This window comes from Nannospalax galili, unplaced genomic scaffold (assembly GCF_000622305.1).
Source record: "Nannospalax galili isolate Female #2095 unplaced genomic scaffold, S.galili_v1.0 scaffold1084, whole genome shotgun sequence".
Lineage (NCBI taxonomy): Eukaryota > Metazoa > Chordata > Mammalia > Rodentia > Spalacidae > Nannospalax > Nannospalax galili.
In genome coordinates this window covers 357,479-371,645 of record NW_008351705.1, presented here as the reverse complement: position 1 = coordinate 371,645, position 14,167 = coordinate 357,479, and the positions used below count along the sequence as shown (strand labels likewise).

The window sequence follows — 14,167 nt, the reverse complement described above, 5'->3', positions numbered from 1 at the left end:
AATGGCCTTTCTAAGTCAGACATCAGTTGCTCTTGAACCAAGTTCAAAAATCAACAAATGGGACCTCATTAAAATAAAGTGCTTCTTTATAGCAAAAGAAACAACCAAGCAAGTTAATAGAAACCCCACAGAGTGGGATAAAATCTTCACCAGTGACACATCTGACAGAGGTTTAGCATCCAGAATACACAAAGAACTGAAAAAAGAAAAAATCCAAGAAAACAAATGACCCAACTGAATGATGGACTATGAATCTGAACAGGGAGCTCTCAAAAGAAGAAATAAAGATGGCTACGTAACATTTTTTAAAGCGTTCACCATTGCTAGTAATTAGGAAAATGCAAATTAAAACCACTTTGAGATTTCATCTTACTCCAGTGAGACTGGCTAAGATCAAGAAAACAAATTATACCAAATGTTGGAGAGGATGTGGGGAAAGGGGAATAGTTATCCACTGCTGGTGGCACTGCAAACTGGTTCAACCCCTATGGAAAGCATTGTGGAGAACTCTTAAAAAACTACAAATGAACCTACCATTTGACCCAGTTATACCACTCCTTGGCATATACCCAAAGAACTCATCCTATCGCAGAGACACTTGTACATCCATGTTTGTTGCTGCTCTTTTCAAAATAGCTAAGAGATGGAAGCAACCTAAGTGTCCCTCAATTGATGAGTGGATAATGAAAATGTAGTTCATTTATACTATGGAGTTTTACTCAGCAGTAAAGAAAGATGAAATCGTGAACTTTACAGGTAAACGGATGGAACTAGAAACTGTTATACTAAGTGAAGTAACACAGACTCAGAAAAAAAAATCAACATATGTTCTCCCTCATATGTGGATCCTAAATCCAGACTCTGATAAATAAGTATGCAACCAGACATAAGTATAGAAACCAGGAAAATGGAAAGGAAACAGGGAGGTAAAGGAAAAGAAATAACCTGAAAGAGAAAAACAGTAGGAAACAGGCCTTAATAAGGGAGATATGGATAAAAATAGGGTTAGTCTAAGGGAGGGGGGAGGGAAGGGTATATGAGGAACCTGGGGGATAAGGAGAAAGAAGAAGCTCAACAGAGATAGGATCATAGGAGAAGGGTATTATTATGGGAGAAAGGGGAGCAATGGGGGTACCTTAAGAGGGAAAACCATCATGGAGGGGTGAGACAATGAGAGAGATAAACAATGCCTAGCTGTCTTTGAACACCAGTGAGAACCATTACTCCTACAACCTACTGACAAATTATACATTGGAGCTCAAGAAATATATGTTTACGTAAGGTATATCTGAGAACAACTGGTTTTTGCCTAATATTTATCTAAATGACACACAGTAATTAAAAATACCAGACTGGTAGAACTAACCTTCTTGGGTGTTTAACCTTCTTGGATGTTTAACAGACATACTTTGAGGACTATACTAATCTGGTCAGAGGGAGTTAAGTTTTTGCCCCTTGCCCTACAAGGTCCACTAAATTCCAGGGGACTATGGAGCATCTCTCAAAATGTTCTGAACCTGTCATCTTGTTCAGGGAGACCATGGAGACCACACCAGATGGACTTGAACCAGTGTCCAGTCTATGAAGAGGAAAGTAAACACAGAGGAAACATCTCTTTCATGCTTCCAAGTGAAGCCAGCCACTGTCGAGCAAGATCTTTGGCTTATCTTCACATAGATGGGACTGGTAAAAGAAAGGAGCCAGGGGCTCCTCCCAAGCCCATGTGACACCTGAGGAACAGATCCCTAAACAACTTTAAGAGTAAAAATAAATCAGTTTATGTAGACCAACTGTGTGGCCTTAAACAACCAAAAGGAAAGTATAACCAAAGATTAAAGGGGCCAAGATAATTTCATAAGAGACCATATGTATATCTCAAGGCTACATAGCAAGCAACAATGCCAGACAGGCGATAATTCCTTCTGAGTTGTTGGCCAGGGTAGCCAAAGGGATTCCCAGATAATAACCCAGCACAGAACTGGGAAATTGAACAGCAGACCCCAATCTTATCCAAAGGAATATTGACAACTGATTACCGCTAGATGAGGAACAGCTGACCCTCCTAAAACAAAGACCTCTAGATAGGCTGACTAGATTCACCAGAAGGGCAAATAGTGGGGAATGGCTGGGGGTGCCAACAACACAGCAGACAGTAGCAGGGATATCAGAATATAAGGGCTCTAGTCGGGGGAGGGAGGCTATGGGAGGGTGCCAACTGGGAAGCGGGTGTATAGTCGATAAACCAATTTATTTTTACTCTTAAGGCCATTTGAGGGTCTGTTCCTCAGGGGTCACATGGGCTTGGGAGGATCTCCTGGGTCCTTTCTTTTACCAGTTCCATCTATATGAAGACAAGTCAAAGGTCCTACTCAACCATGGCTGGCTTTTCTTGGAAGCATGGATGAAATATTTCCTCTGTGTTGACCCTCCTCTTTGTGTTATTAGCAAACACAATGAGTCTTTCTGTAAGCAACAATATAGTTTAAAATGAAATGGAGATCTTCTTTAAAGGCTCAAAACTCATTCAATTTTATGTCTTACAGGGTTTATACCGAATGGAGTACAGTATTGTATAACTGTATTAATTCAACTGTAAACCTAAAAATTTACAGCCAGTTTTGAAAAAGATGCATCTTAGCTCAGAAAATTATTATTGAATATGTCAATGCTGTTGTAATGAAATGCTTCTTCTAAGTTTGTGCTTATTAAATAAATAATAAACTGAAAAAAAATTTAAATCAAAAGACTGAGTTTGGGTGTTGAATCTTAGCTCTTTACAGATATGAAATGCACAGAGAAATGATCACTTTTTATGACACAAAATGAATTTGTGACTGGTTCCTTTGGCAGGTTCCATATTCTTTATCGAATATGATTGCATGCCCTTCTTTAATATTATCCAGAAGCAAGGTCAATAAATCTAAACTTTTATGTTTCCCTTATTTTAATAAATAATGCAAATTAAGATCAAATTGTATAACATCTAAAGTGTTATTCAAATCATAATTCATATATGGTGTGTAACATGGGAATTTAATATAAGTTTCTACGTGCACTATTCTGTTCTTGTAGTCCAATAACAATGGACACTGGAACCGCTTAAAACTGACTTGCAGTTTCAGATGATCTGCAGCATCATCCCTGGGAACCAGAAAGAGACTGACAAACTCTTGGAACCACCTGCTCCAGATAGTATTGTTCCTCATCTCTACAGTTCCCCTTGGTCAAAATAGCTGGGATCTTACTTTATGAGTGTTCGACTAAGCCCTCCCCCATACCTCGGTTAAAATAAATGAGCTTATTCTTTCTAAAAAAAAAAGCACATGCAGTTTTATAGAATACTAAGGTATAATTTTTTAAAAGGTAGAAGAAAGAAGGTACTGTAGATAAGTATCTTATCATCCTATATGATGGAGTGGCTCTTACTATGTAATGAAATGAGAATTGACGAGGTTAATGTTTCTGAAGAAAGACTAACCCAGCAATAAATAAATAAATAAATAAATAAATTTAAGCTTATTTTCTAAATAAATGTTAACAAGAAACAACCACCAGATTCACCTGCTGTCAGATTCCACCTTTCATTCACCAGTCAACACTCTAGTTCAATTAACTAATACATATGGGGTAATAAATAAGCAAAATAAGCAAATTTTTGCTGTGGCCAAAATTAAGATGAAAAAGAAGGGATACAATATTCAAGGGACCCAAAAGTTAATGAGAAAATTAAAAATTTATGTTTATAACTTAGATTCAATGCTTATAATTGTTGAGCAAGGATCTGTAGTTCCGCCTTTAACTTTGTCTAGTTAGGTGCCGTTAACATCAAACTTGAAGATTCATTTGGCCTTAATGGCTAAAGCTCTCTCTCCCTTTCTCCCTCCCTCCCCCATCTTCCTCCTGTATCCCTCTCTTTCTCTACTCTCTTTTTCTCCCTCTCTCCCCACCTCTCTTGCTTCCTCCCCCAGATATCACTTTTCCAAGCAAGCCACTCTGAATATACCTCAGACTTTAGAAGTTTCCATAAATAAGTTAATAAGGAAATTCAAGCTCTGATGGGAGGGTTTGGAAAATGCTTCAGTTGGTAAAGTGCTTGACAAGTCAGTATGAGCACCTGAATCTGTACCCGTAGCACTCAAGGAAAAAAGCCCAGCAGGTGATACTCACCTTTAGTCCTGGAGTTATAGGGGTGAAGACAGGAGAACCCATTGGGCTCACTGGAAAATCAATCTAGCCAGTCAGTGAGCTCCAGGTCAGTGAGAGACATTATCTTAAAGTAGGGGGTAGAGCTCTGGAGACCTGGGAAGACACCTAAACTTAGCCTCAGGCTCTATGCACATGTGCACATATACACATGTGCAGTTGAACACATGCATATACTTACATCACACATACATGAATGAAGGAATAATCAATCAAAATTCTGTAGGGAATAACTTCATTCCTCTGTTCTAGATACATTTTTTTTCCAAAGTCTTCTCCTTCTTTTTAGGATGCTGCAGGAATTCTCCACTGAGAGGTAAAGGCAAATGGCCAGGTGGCTTCCCAGGAAGCCATTTTGAATACACCTTTAAGAAGCAGAATTTATTTACTACAGAAAGGCCAAAATAGCAATGGAAGCTTTTAAAATGACAGCACTACTTTATCTCCAACACTGGAGGAGCATGACTAGCGAAGCCTGAAGACTTCACACAACAGTCAGAAGTTCTACAAAGCTGAACTGCAAAGCATGCAGTGTCACGATGGAGTCTATGATTAGAAAGATCATTACCAGACAGCTAATTAATTATTGCCAGAATTAAACTGCATGATGTTGCCATCCACTCACTCAACAAGATGTTAGCAGATGTCTTCACCTGGGACTGCAGACTTCAGTGCTGTGACAAATATTAACCCTTATCACGCAGGATCTCTAACTTTGAGCACTGGGCAAGATAAGCAAAGATTGTAACAAAAGGAGAAACACAGAGGAGTAGAGTCTTCTCCAGGCAAAATATGAGGGAATCTATATTTGACTGCAGATATTGTGAAAATGTGTTTGGGTACTGAAGGGTGGAAATTTTGAACATCTATGATAGGAGAAAAGTAGAAGTATCTAAAGGCACAAACAGAAGCACATGTTCCTCTCTGCTCTGACCTGTGGGTGTGAAATGGTCTTCATACAGTCCCCAACATGGCTTCTCTTTGCTTCTCCCCCACCCCCAGCTCCCATCTGGTGTTTCTCAATAGCTCCTGATTCTGTTTTACAAACAATAATGTCTCCCCCAATCTTCACAATCTCTACTCTCACTGACTTAGGTGTGGAATTCTAAATGGTACAAATAGGACATGTATTAATTATGCAAGCACGCCTCTGTTTTGTTGCTATCGTTTTTTCTTACTATCTTTAAGTAAAGCAGGAAAACAAGATAACAGGATGTCCTCATTCTCAAAGAATTATGTTTTGGTAATCGTTGTAGACTATTGAGTAACAAATATTTCATTGTGAGAAAATGAACATTGAACTAGAAATTCATTCATTTTAACCCTTTTTGTCTTTATTGAGGGATATTATTTCGTCACTTAGCCTTTCTGGTTCCCTGATGGACCCACTATCAGTCAGAAATGATAACATCCAAGTTATTGCAATGCTCTAATGAAATAATTTCTACAAAATGCTGGGAAAGATGAAAAACAGTCCATAGTGGAAAAGGTTCATTATGTATAAGGTCAAGAGCAAAATGGTGCTATGAAAGGCTAAATTTTTCCTGTAAAGAGCTGCCTCTAAGTTTTGGTCCTGTTGGATCTCCTTATTTAACTCAATAACCTCTCTAAGCCTGTTTTGCAACAATATCTAATAGTCTGTTTCTATCCTCTCTCACAGCATTACTGTTCAATTGGAAGATACATCTTAAAGCACCTTCAAAGTAAAAACTAAACAAAATGTATTATTTCTACAAATGCAGTCATTAAAGCTGCTGTTGTGACTGTCATTAAAACTGTGTTTGCCACTGTCATAGTTTACCACTCACCAGAATACAGACTGACCTGCAGAAATCAATTTCTCACCAATACAGATTCATATATAATTGCTACGAGTTAAGATAGTGTTAAAATAAGAAACAGTATTCATATAATTTGAAGTATCTCTCACTTTAAAAAAATCATTAGTTTATACACTACCTAATACATATTTTGGAGATAATTGGTTAAAGTTTATAAGATAAACAATAGTTATAGGAAAAAAAGAGCATTTGAAAACATATTAATCATTATTAATTACTGAAATGTCAGTGATATGTGTGCTAAGTACAAGAACTGTTCATTAAAATGCAAATTATTCAAATTGCATTTTAAGTATAATTTTTCCAGATGCAAATGTCAAGGCTCCCAAGTTGTCCAAACCATTAAGCTATGGGTTTACTTCACAAATTCTGATACGTCAGTTTTGCCTCAAAATTTTCTTTTGTCACCATTCCTTTCTTCCACACTGGAGTAAGAAAAGACGGCAAAGTGTCCCAACCATGGGTGAGGACAGAGCAGCCAAAGTACCAAATAAAAAGCATTCATTTCAATGGGGTGGTTGTGCATCACATAAAGAATTTAAGTGCATGCCAAAACACCAGGAGGTAATCTATTTGCCTGAGGGACTAGGCTTAGACAGAGAATAACAACTGTGATTTAGGGTGGAGGCATTGTGACATTCACCCAGACCTGAGATCAACTACATGGGCAATCTAATCACGCTTACCTACTGCAACTGCAGCAAAATCACTTAGCATTGAGGCTGAGGAGAGCTTCTACATTAGCAACACTCTACACATTGTTACTCACTGACACCAGAAGATTAACACATCCATCCTGTATCAAAAGGCGAACAAGGAGTTCTGCATTTGATGTGTCCATGGGACTCTACTCCGGTGCACATCTTCCCTTAGCACTATTGTTTTTTTCTCGACTAAGGAAGGATTGAACTCAAGGCTTCATGCATCATAGGCCGGTGTTCTACCACTGTGCTATATCCCCAGTCCCACCTTGACCTATTTTAATTTGTATTATTTCCCTGGGGTAAAGCATAACGATGAGTATAATAATAACAACTTTCAATGGATTCTGTTTCTAGTAAATCATCAATCAAGAGAATGGCTTTGTGAACTTTTCAAAAGTGGAGTTGGTGTCAGAAGTGAGTGTGTTCTTGGGGACTGGGCCTCTATCTTAAAATTGGCTTAAATTCCTCACAATAGCTCATTATGATAATAAATATAATCTTCAAAAAGATTAAGAGCTTTCAGTTTTATCTACCTTTGTCTGGTCAGCATGCAGCAAAGTGCCTGGCATGTGAGGAAGTTCCAAAATGCATGTTAAATAAATTTTAGAGTTACTGAGATTGACTGTGTGAATAAATCAGCATTGTACAGTGGTCTGAAAGATCACCAACAAAACTGCCCAATGTAATCAAGGTAATTTTCCAACTATTGTTGGACAATTTCCCATTTATACTTAGAATATGAAATATATTAAGATTCTACAAGTTTTTGATGCAAAACTTCCTTTATCAGAATATGCTTTTTTCTATGATTGGGAAAAAGTGTGTGTCCCTTAGGCGCATGCACGTGTATGTTTGTGTGTGTGTGTGTGTGTGTGTGTGTGTGTGTGTGTGTATTCTAGGTAGCAAAGGTGAACATGAAGCAAATCTCACCAACCAGCAAAACACAAGCCATGTACTGAGACGTTAATATGGAACTGGCATTTCATTCTCAATGAAAACTTTTTTTTGGTATTTTTGAGACAGGGTCTCCCTGTAGTCCCAGCTGGCCTGGAACTCACAGTGTAAACCAGACTAGCCTGGAACTCACAGAGATCTGCCTGCCTCTGCCTCCTGAGTGCTGGGATTAAAGGCATATACAACCACACCTGGCCTTCAATGAAAACTTTTAAATTTTTTTATTATTTTTATTTTATGTGTATGCATGTATTGTGTGTGCACATAGGTAAGTGCACCCGTGCCGTGCAATATCCGCGGAGGTCAGAAGAGGCTGTCTGATCCCCTGGGACTGGAGTTACAGACAGTTGTTAGGTGCCATGCGGGTGTTGGGATTCGAACCCAGGTCTTCTGCAAGAACAGCTAATGTTCTTAACCGCTGAGCCATCTCTCCAGCCCCCAATGAAAACTTTTAATGGGCTGAGGGGGCATATCAGGGCAACACTGGATCTGAGCTACAAGAGGGATTATAAATGACACGGATACAGAACAGAAAAGGGCAAATACAACAGTATCAATAATGGCACTGTAGTAATATTAACCCTTAAATATTTTATTACAAATATCGCTCTACATAGTAATTACTGAAAACATTGTATCTTCAGTTTTCTAAGCACAATATAAAAATAATCTAGATTTACACTACATTCTAAGTGATTTTTGTCTGTAGTTCATTCATGCAAACATGGTTCAGCTCAAATTATTTAAACGTAAACAGACGGCGTGAGTGAGGTTACGCGGAAAGGGGCTTTCAGCCTTGCTGTCTGTGTGTGATGAAGAGTTCCCCGCTTCCTTCGCGGCTTCACTTCCTTCCTTCACTTAAACGTGATCATTTAAGAAAATTTACGCGATCTTACAAATATTTTCAAATTTTATATAACTCCAGTAAAATAAAGGCTATAAATGAAACAGATTTTAAATTTAAAGGTTAGGCAGCAAAAATAATTTTAAAACTAAGGATGTTTTCTATATAAAGTAAATATTACAGAAAAAAATCTGTTTCATTAGATTCTTACATAAGGCCTTTAGCAGCTTTCATTTTCTCTACTTAAGAACAAAACTGAATTTAATTTAATAATATCAAAATTATTTTGGGTTCTCTTTCAAAAAGTCACAATGAGTTTAAATTTAACAAAGAAATTGAAAATCTTGTACTCTTAAAATCTGTTTTCCTGAAGGAAATCATGGAAGATATAATTAAATGGAAAGACACTCCAAGTTCGGAGATCAGACTACTTCATATTATTTAAATATCCATATGACCTAAAGCAATAAATATAGACAATATAATGTCTATCAAATCTCAATGGCCTTTTTTGTAGAATAGAAAAATCCATATAAAATTCATATCAAATGCCAAAGCAAATGTGAAAAACAGTTAACAAAGTCAATACATTATCTTCATACTGCCTGACTTTCAAACATACCACACAGCTACAGTAATCAAATAGTACGGAACTCAAACAAAGATGCAAAGACAAATGAACAGAACAGGCAGCCCAGATATAAACTCTCCTGTTCATGGTCAAATCTTCTTTGGTAAGAGCACTGTACAAATAGATAGCAAAGACCAACAATACAAAAACATAAGCCCTAACCAACACTTCCAGCATCAATACTAAGTAAGCAAAGCAGTCCTGGAGCATAGATAACAGTACTACATTCACTGAGGCTGCAGGCTGGCCCGGCTTCAGGTCCTGAAGAAAGCCTAGAGACCATGCAGATAGTTGACATGAATAAAATTCCACCATGCAAAGCAGGCACCAAATTCCCATCGGCTGCTCAGCCCCTGTTGGCTGAGCTAGAGGTAAAGTGCTGAAAGTTCTGCAAATCCTGGAAGGTTGAATAGAAAAAGGATGCTTCCACCTTGAAACACAGTGCAGTCCCAGGCAGAGCCTCACAACAGGTATAACTGGGCCATGTCACATCCTAGCCCAGGCTCCTGGACTCATCAAACTGTTGCCCTAGTAACAGAGCTTAGAAATGGTTTAAAATCTTACTGTAAATTAGGGTTATTGGTGTCTGGATAGAAGCAATCCAAAAGTTGCCAAAATATAACAGCAGGCCTCATAGGAAGAATGATAAAGGAGGAAAGGAGAGAAACATACCCCGAGGCCAAAAGCCCAAACACTTGAAAATTGTAAAATCTTACCTAAATATATTGATAAAGTGACAGCCAAGCAGATCAATGTTTAAAATACAAATGCATAGCTTTATGGAAAACACTGATTGATTATGTTAGAAACGCTCAGAGAAATAAGCTAATAGCTTTCTGTAAAAAGAAAAAAAAATTGCCATACGATAAAAACAGGAAGAAATAAATCAAAAACGGGAAGATAATAAAAGAAGCCATTGAACATTCCAAAATGGAAAAAAAAAACTGTGCCTGAAACCACAAAACAGCATAAAATCTGATCATGATGAGCTTGAAATTTTTTAACTTAACTAGCAGAAAAGACCAAAAATATGGCTGAGAAACAAACCGCGTATGAGATACAAGTTAAGATTTTCTAGAATTGGAGAATTGTGATTCTTAGGTTTATAAGTGCATTCAAAATTACTAATAGGTAAAGAGAGATTCGAATATGGGTATAACAGTTTAAGAACAGGAAATACAAAGTGGAACGGGAGTTCCTTAGAGACTACTCACAGAGGAAAAAACATTAAACTGACAGCAAACTTCCTACATTGAACAACAGACACCAAAAGTCAGTGGGATATATTATTTCATGAATGTTGGGGAAAATACTGGTCTAGTAAGACTCATAACTATCTGAACTACAAAGGTAAGAGAGAGCGGAGGGAAGACCTTTACAGGGATACATCATATAGCGTATTACCACCATACAGAAACCCAAGAAAAACATGAGAATTCACTACACATAGAGCATCACACACAATGAAAGATTTAGTTTAGAGAAAACAGTAAACCCAGTATTAATCTGATACACAAGAAAATAATAAAAGTATATATATAGAAATTACTCTTAAAACTGGCAAAATTTAATGACTAGATATAAACAACTTATTTTAAAGTACAGCTAATAAAACTGGTGAGACAGTGTTTAAATAGCCAAGAAAATATCCTAGGGTCTATGAACTGTTTGGACGGAAGATACAAACACAAAAAATATTTAGCAATGTATGTAATTATGTATATGTATATGCTTAAAAAAAAGTAACCACTAAAGTAATCGAAATGTAGCCTAAGCTCACAAGGAATCAAGAGATTAAAAGAAAACTTCAATAATGTAACAGAGTTAAAAAAAAAGAAAGAAAAACAAAAATAGATTTAAAAGTACAAATTATAATGATAAAATCAAATCCATATACATCAACAATCATGTCAAATACATATGGATTAGTTCACCTAGATCTTTAGAATAGACCTCAAAGCACTAGCGTTCACCACCCTCCTCCCATCTCTTGGCAAAAGAAGAGAAGTCAAAAGTAACAAGGGAATGCATTTCTAGCTTAAATCTGAATAGAAATCAGATAGATGACACCAGATACAAGATACCACTGCAAAATCCCCTTGGACTCTAAATTAGTTTCTCTAGGACTTCTTTAGTTTGCACAGTCACTGCCACTGCCTCTGTATGTCTTTTGATGATCCTTACTGATGTGCTCAATTAAACTGGTCACAGGAAATAGGACATTGCTTTTCAAATAATTTCAGAGCTTGATACATGTCAAATTCACCCCAGGGAAGTCAAGGTTAATGACTGTGTTTGAACTCATCACAAGACCCCTGCCCCCTCTCTCACTGAGGCACTCCAGTACAGAGTCCCCACACCCAGATGTTGGTCCCTTTAGTCCTATTATAGAATGTTTATGTCTAGTCCCATGATTTAAAATAAAAAACAAGCATTCTCCTGATTAGTCTGGGACAGAGGAGGGGAGTTTGGAGAGGAGAGACCCTGATGATCAATGCAGGTGATGGTCCAATAAGAATTAAAGGACACTTTTCCTAGTATCCTAGCAGGGGAAGGCACTGTGATTCTGGTTATGATACAAGTACTCAGTGTACCCAAGTATGAAACTCAATAAATGATCACTGGCTCTATAAAGGTGTTACTCTATTTTGAAGAAGTTCCTGCAGTCAACATTGCAAGTTTCTATAAGACCTCTTAAACTTACTTATGAACAATAAATATAAAAGAATGAATCTCTGAAAAGACCATAGAGGATGAAACTGAACATCTCCCTGTACCACCCATTCTGCGTGAGTACACACACACAGACACACACAGACACACTCGTGCACAAACACACACACACACACACACACACACACACACACCTCCTGCCTGCAATCCTGTGATGAAACTTTCTATATTTTTATTTTCTCTGACAATTAAAAATCAACTCTTGTTCAATGATTCAAACTCTACAATTTCTGTAGCATTGCAACCTGAATCTATACAGGCTTATTTGATGACCTGTTAAATTCTTAATACTGTCCTAAGAGGATCTCCATATTAGGTTTTATTGTATTTAAAAGCTTTTTTTTTTTAAGTTTAGCTACCTAAAATTATTTAACCTACTGCATTCTTTGTTATTGTTTGGATTTTTACATTTAAAATGGATTCATGGGGGCCTGGGGATATGGTTTAGAGGTAGAGTGCTTGCCTAGCATGTGTGAAGCCCTATGTTCAATCTCTAGCTCTGAAAAAAAATTAAAATAAATTTAAAAATTGAATTTAAGGATAACTTTACATGAAGAATTCCTAGATATATAATGTACTAAAATTGAAAGCTTGTTACTTTGAAATTGCGTCTATCTTTAAATACTATTTTGATCAGTAACTTGAAAATGTGCATGCTTATATATTGTATATAAGTTCAGATCTGAATATGTCCAGGAGTAAAATATTAACATCAAACTTTACTAAAATATATTTTTGCTTTAATTAACATGGTAATTGCACATGTTTATGGAAGACTGTGATATTTCAATAAAGGCATACAACATGTAATGCTCATGTATCTGGCCTGCCACCTCAATATTGATCATGGCCTCTTATTGGGAATATTTATACACTAGTGGCTTCAATTCTAATATTAAAATATTATTAATGATTAAATATAATGCATAGTAAATTGGTTTAGTTGGCTACTGGAAGCATCTACTATTCAATATTTAACTTACAATAGGTAAACACACATGAACTTCCTAAATAACCTGAAAAATGACCAAGACCTGAAGGGGAAGAAACCTGTAGACACGATTTTCGAGAAATATTTTTATGAACCACAAACAGGTCATTGCCATTTGAGGAAACAAAAATTATGTATATCAGAAAGGCCACATCCTTTCAATGTATAAATTATTGACTTCTAGAGACAACCGTCAGAACAGTGCTAACTACATAAAAAATATATCAGTGCCTACAATTTAGACACTGGTGCTAAACAATTTTGTCAGTTTTGGATTTGCAAGGTTTAGTGACCAACACTCTCCCTTTAAAGGCCAGAAATTAAGACATTAAGAGAAAGAGGAAATGTGTTTAGCAATTGTAGTATGTACACACACACACACACACACTGATGGACGGACACAAGTGTGCTGTAGTCTACATAATATGCCAGTATCCTAGCTCCTATCCCAGATCTCATTCTATAAATTCACACTGCCTTTGAATTAAATAATTGCTCTGAGAACATGACATTATAGATAGTACCAGATTTATTAAATATAAGCAAAAGCAGAGTCTGTGAAAATCCTCTCTCCACAATAGGATAAAGAAGATGTTCTATAAGGAATCGTACAAGCTTGAAAGGGAAAGAAACAGGGACAAGCAGTGTCTTACTCCTTCAACTAAACAGAAAGGTAAATTTCAAAACACATGATCTGGAAGTTGAAGCTACATGTAGAAATATATCACACGGAAAGTAACTGGCTCATTCCCACTCCCTAGGGTGCGACTTTCAACACTCTAATGATAAAATTCTTAAAAGCCCAGAAAATTAGGTTTGAAAGATAAGCTGAAATCATTTCCTTAAAATAATGATTGCATATCTCTCAATGCCAGCACACACACACACACACACACACACACACACACACACTAGAGAGCACGTACATGCAGAGAGAGAGAGAGAGAAGAGAGAGAGAGAGAGAGAGAGAGAGAGAGAGAGAGAGAGAGAAAGACTTACTGAGCTGTAGAGATAGCCTTCCCCATTCATGGCCACATAGAGGCTGGCTTTCACTCCTTGGATGGCCACCACACGCAGTCCCACAGGAATTAGGTTGAAAAGGGCTAGAAGGACAAAAGAGAAGACAGAAAGTAAGATTAGTGACCTTGGGAAGAAATCTCTTTGCTTATTAGAATGTTTCTTTTCAGTGTTAAAAATCTATTGAAAAGGGTATGAAGAAGGAAGTAGGGGAGGAGACAGAAATGAAGGGGGGAAGGGAGGGAGGGA

General features: G+C 37.1%; 1 protein-coding gene across 4 annotated transcripts in view; it reads right to left on the bottom strand.

Moving 5' to 3' along the window:
• Positions 1-14,167, bottom strand: part of Fgf12 (fibroblast growth factor 12) — a 432,870-nt gene that overhangs the window by 180,822 nt on the left and 237,881 nt on the right. For 3 of the 4 annotated variants that reach the window (XM_017802093.1, XM_029553899.1, XM_008848776.3), the window contains exon 3: positions 13,901-14,004. In XM_017802093.1, coding sequence (XP_017657582.1) covers positions 13,901-14,004 — 104 coding nt within the window. Of the gene's footprint in view, positions 1-4,436; positions 4,569-13,900; positions 14,005-14,167 lie in introns of those variants that run through there. The other variant, XM_029553898.1, reaches the window with a different exon arrangement.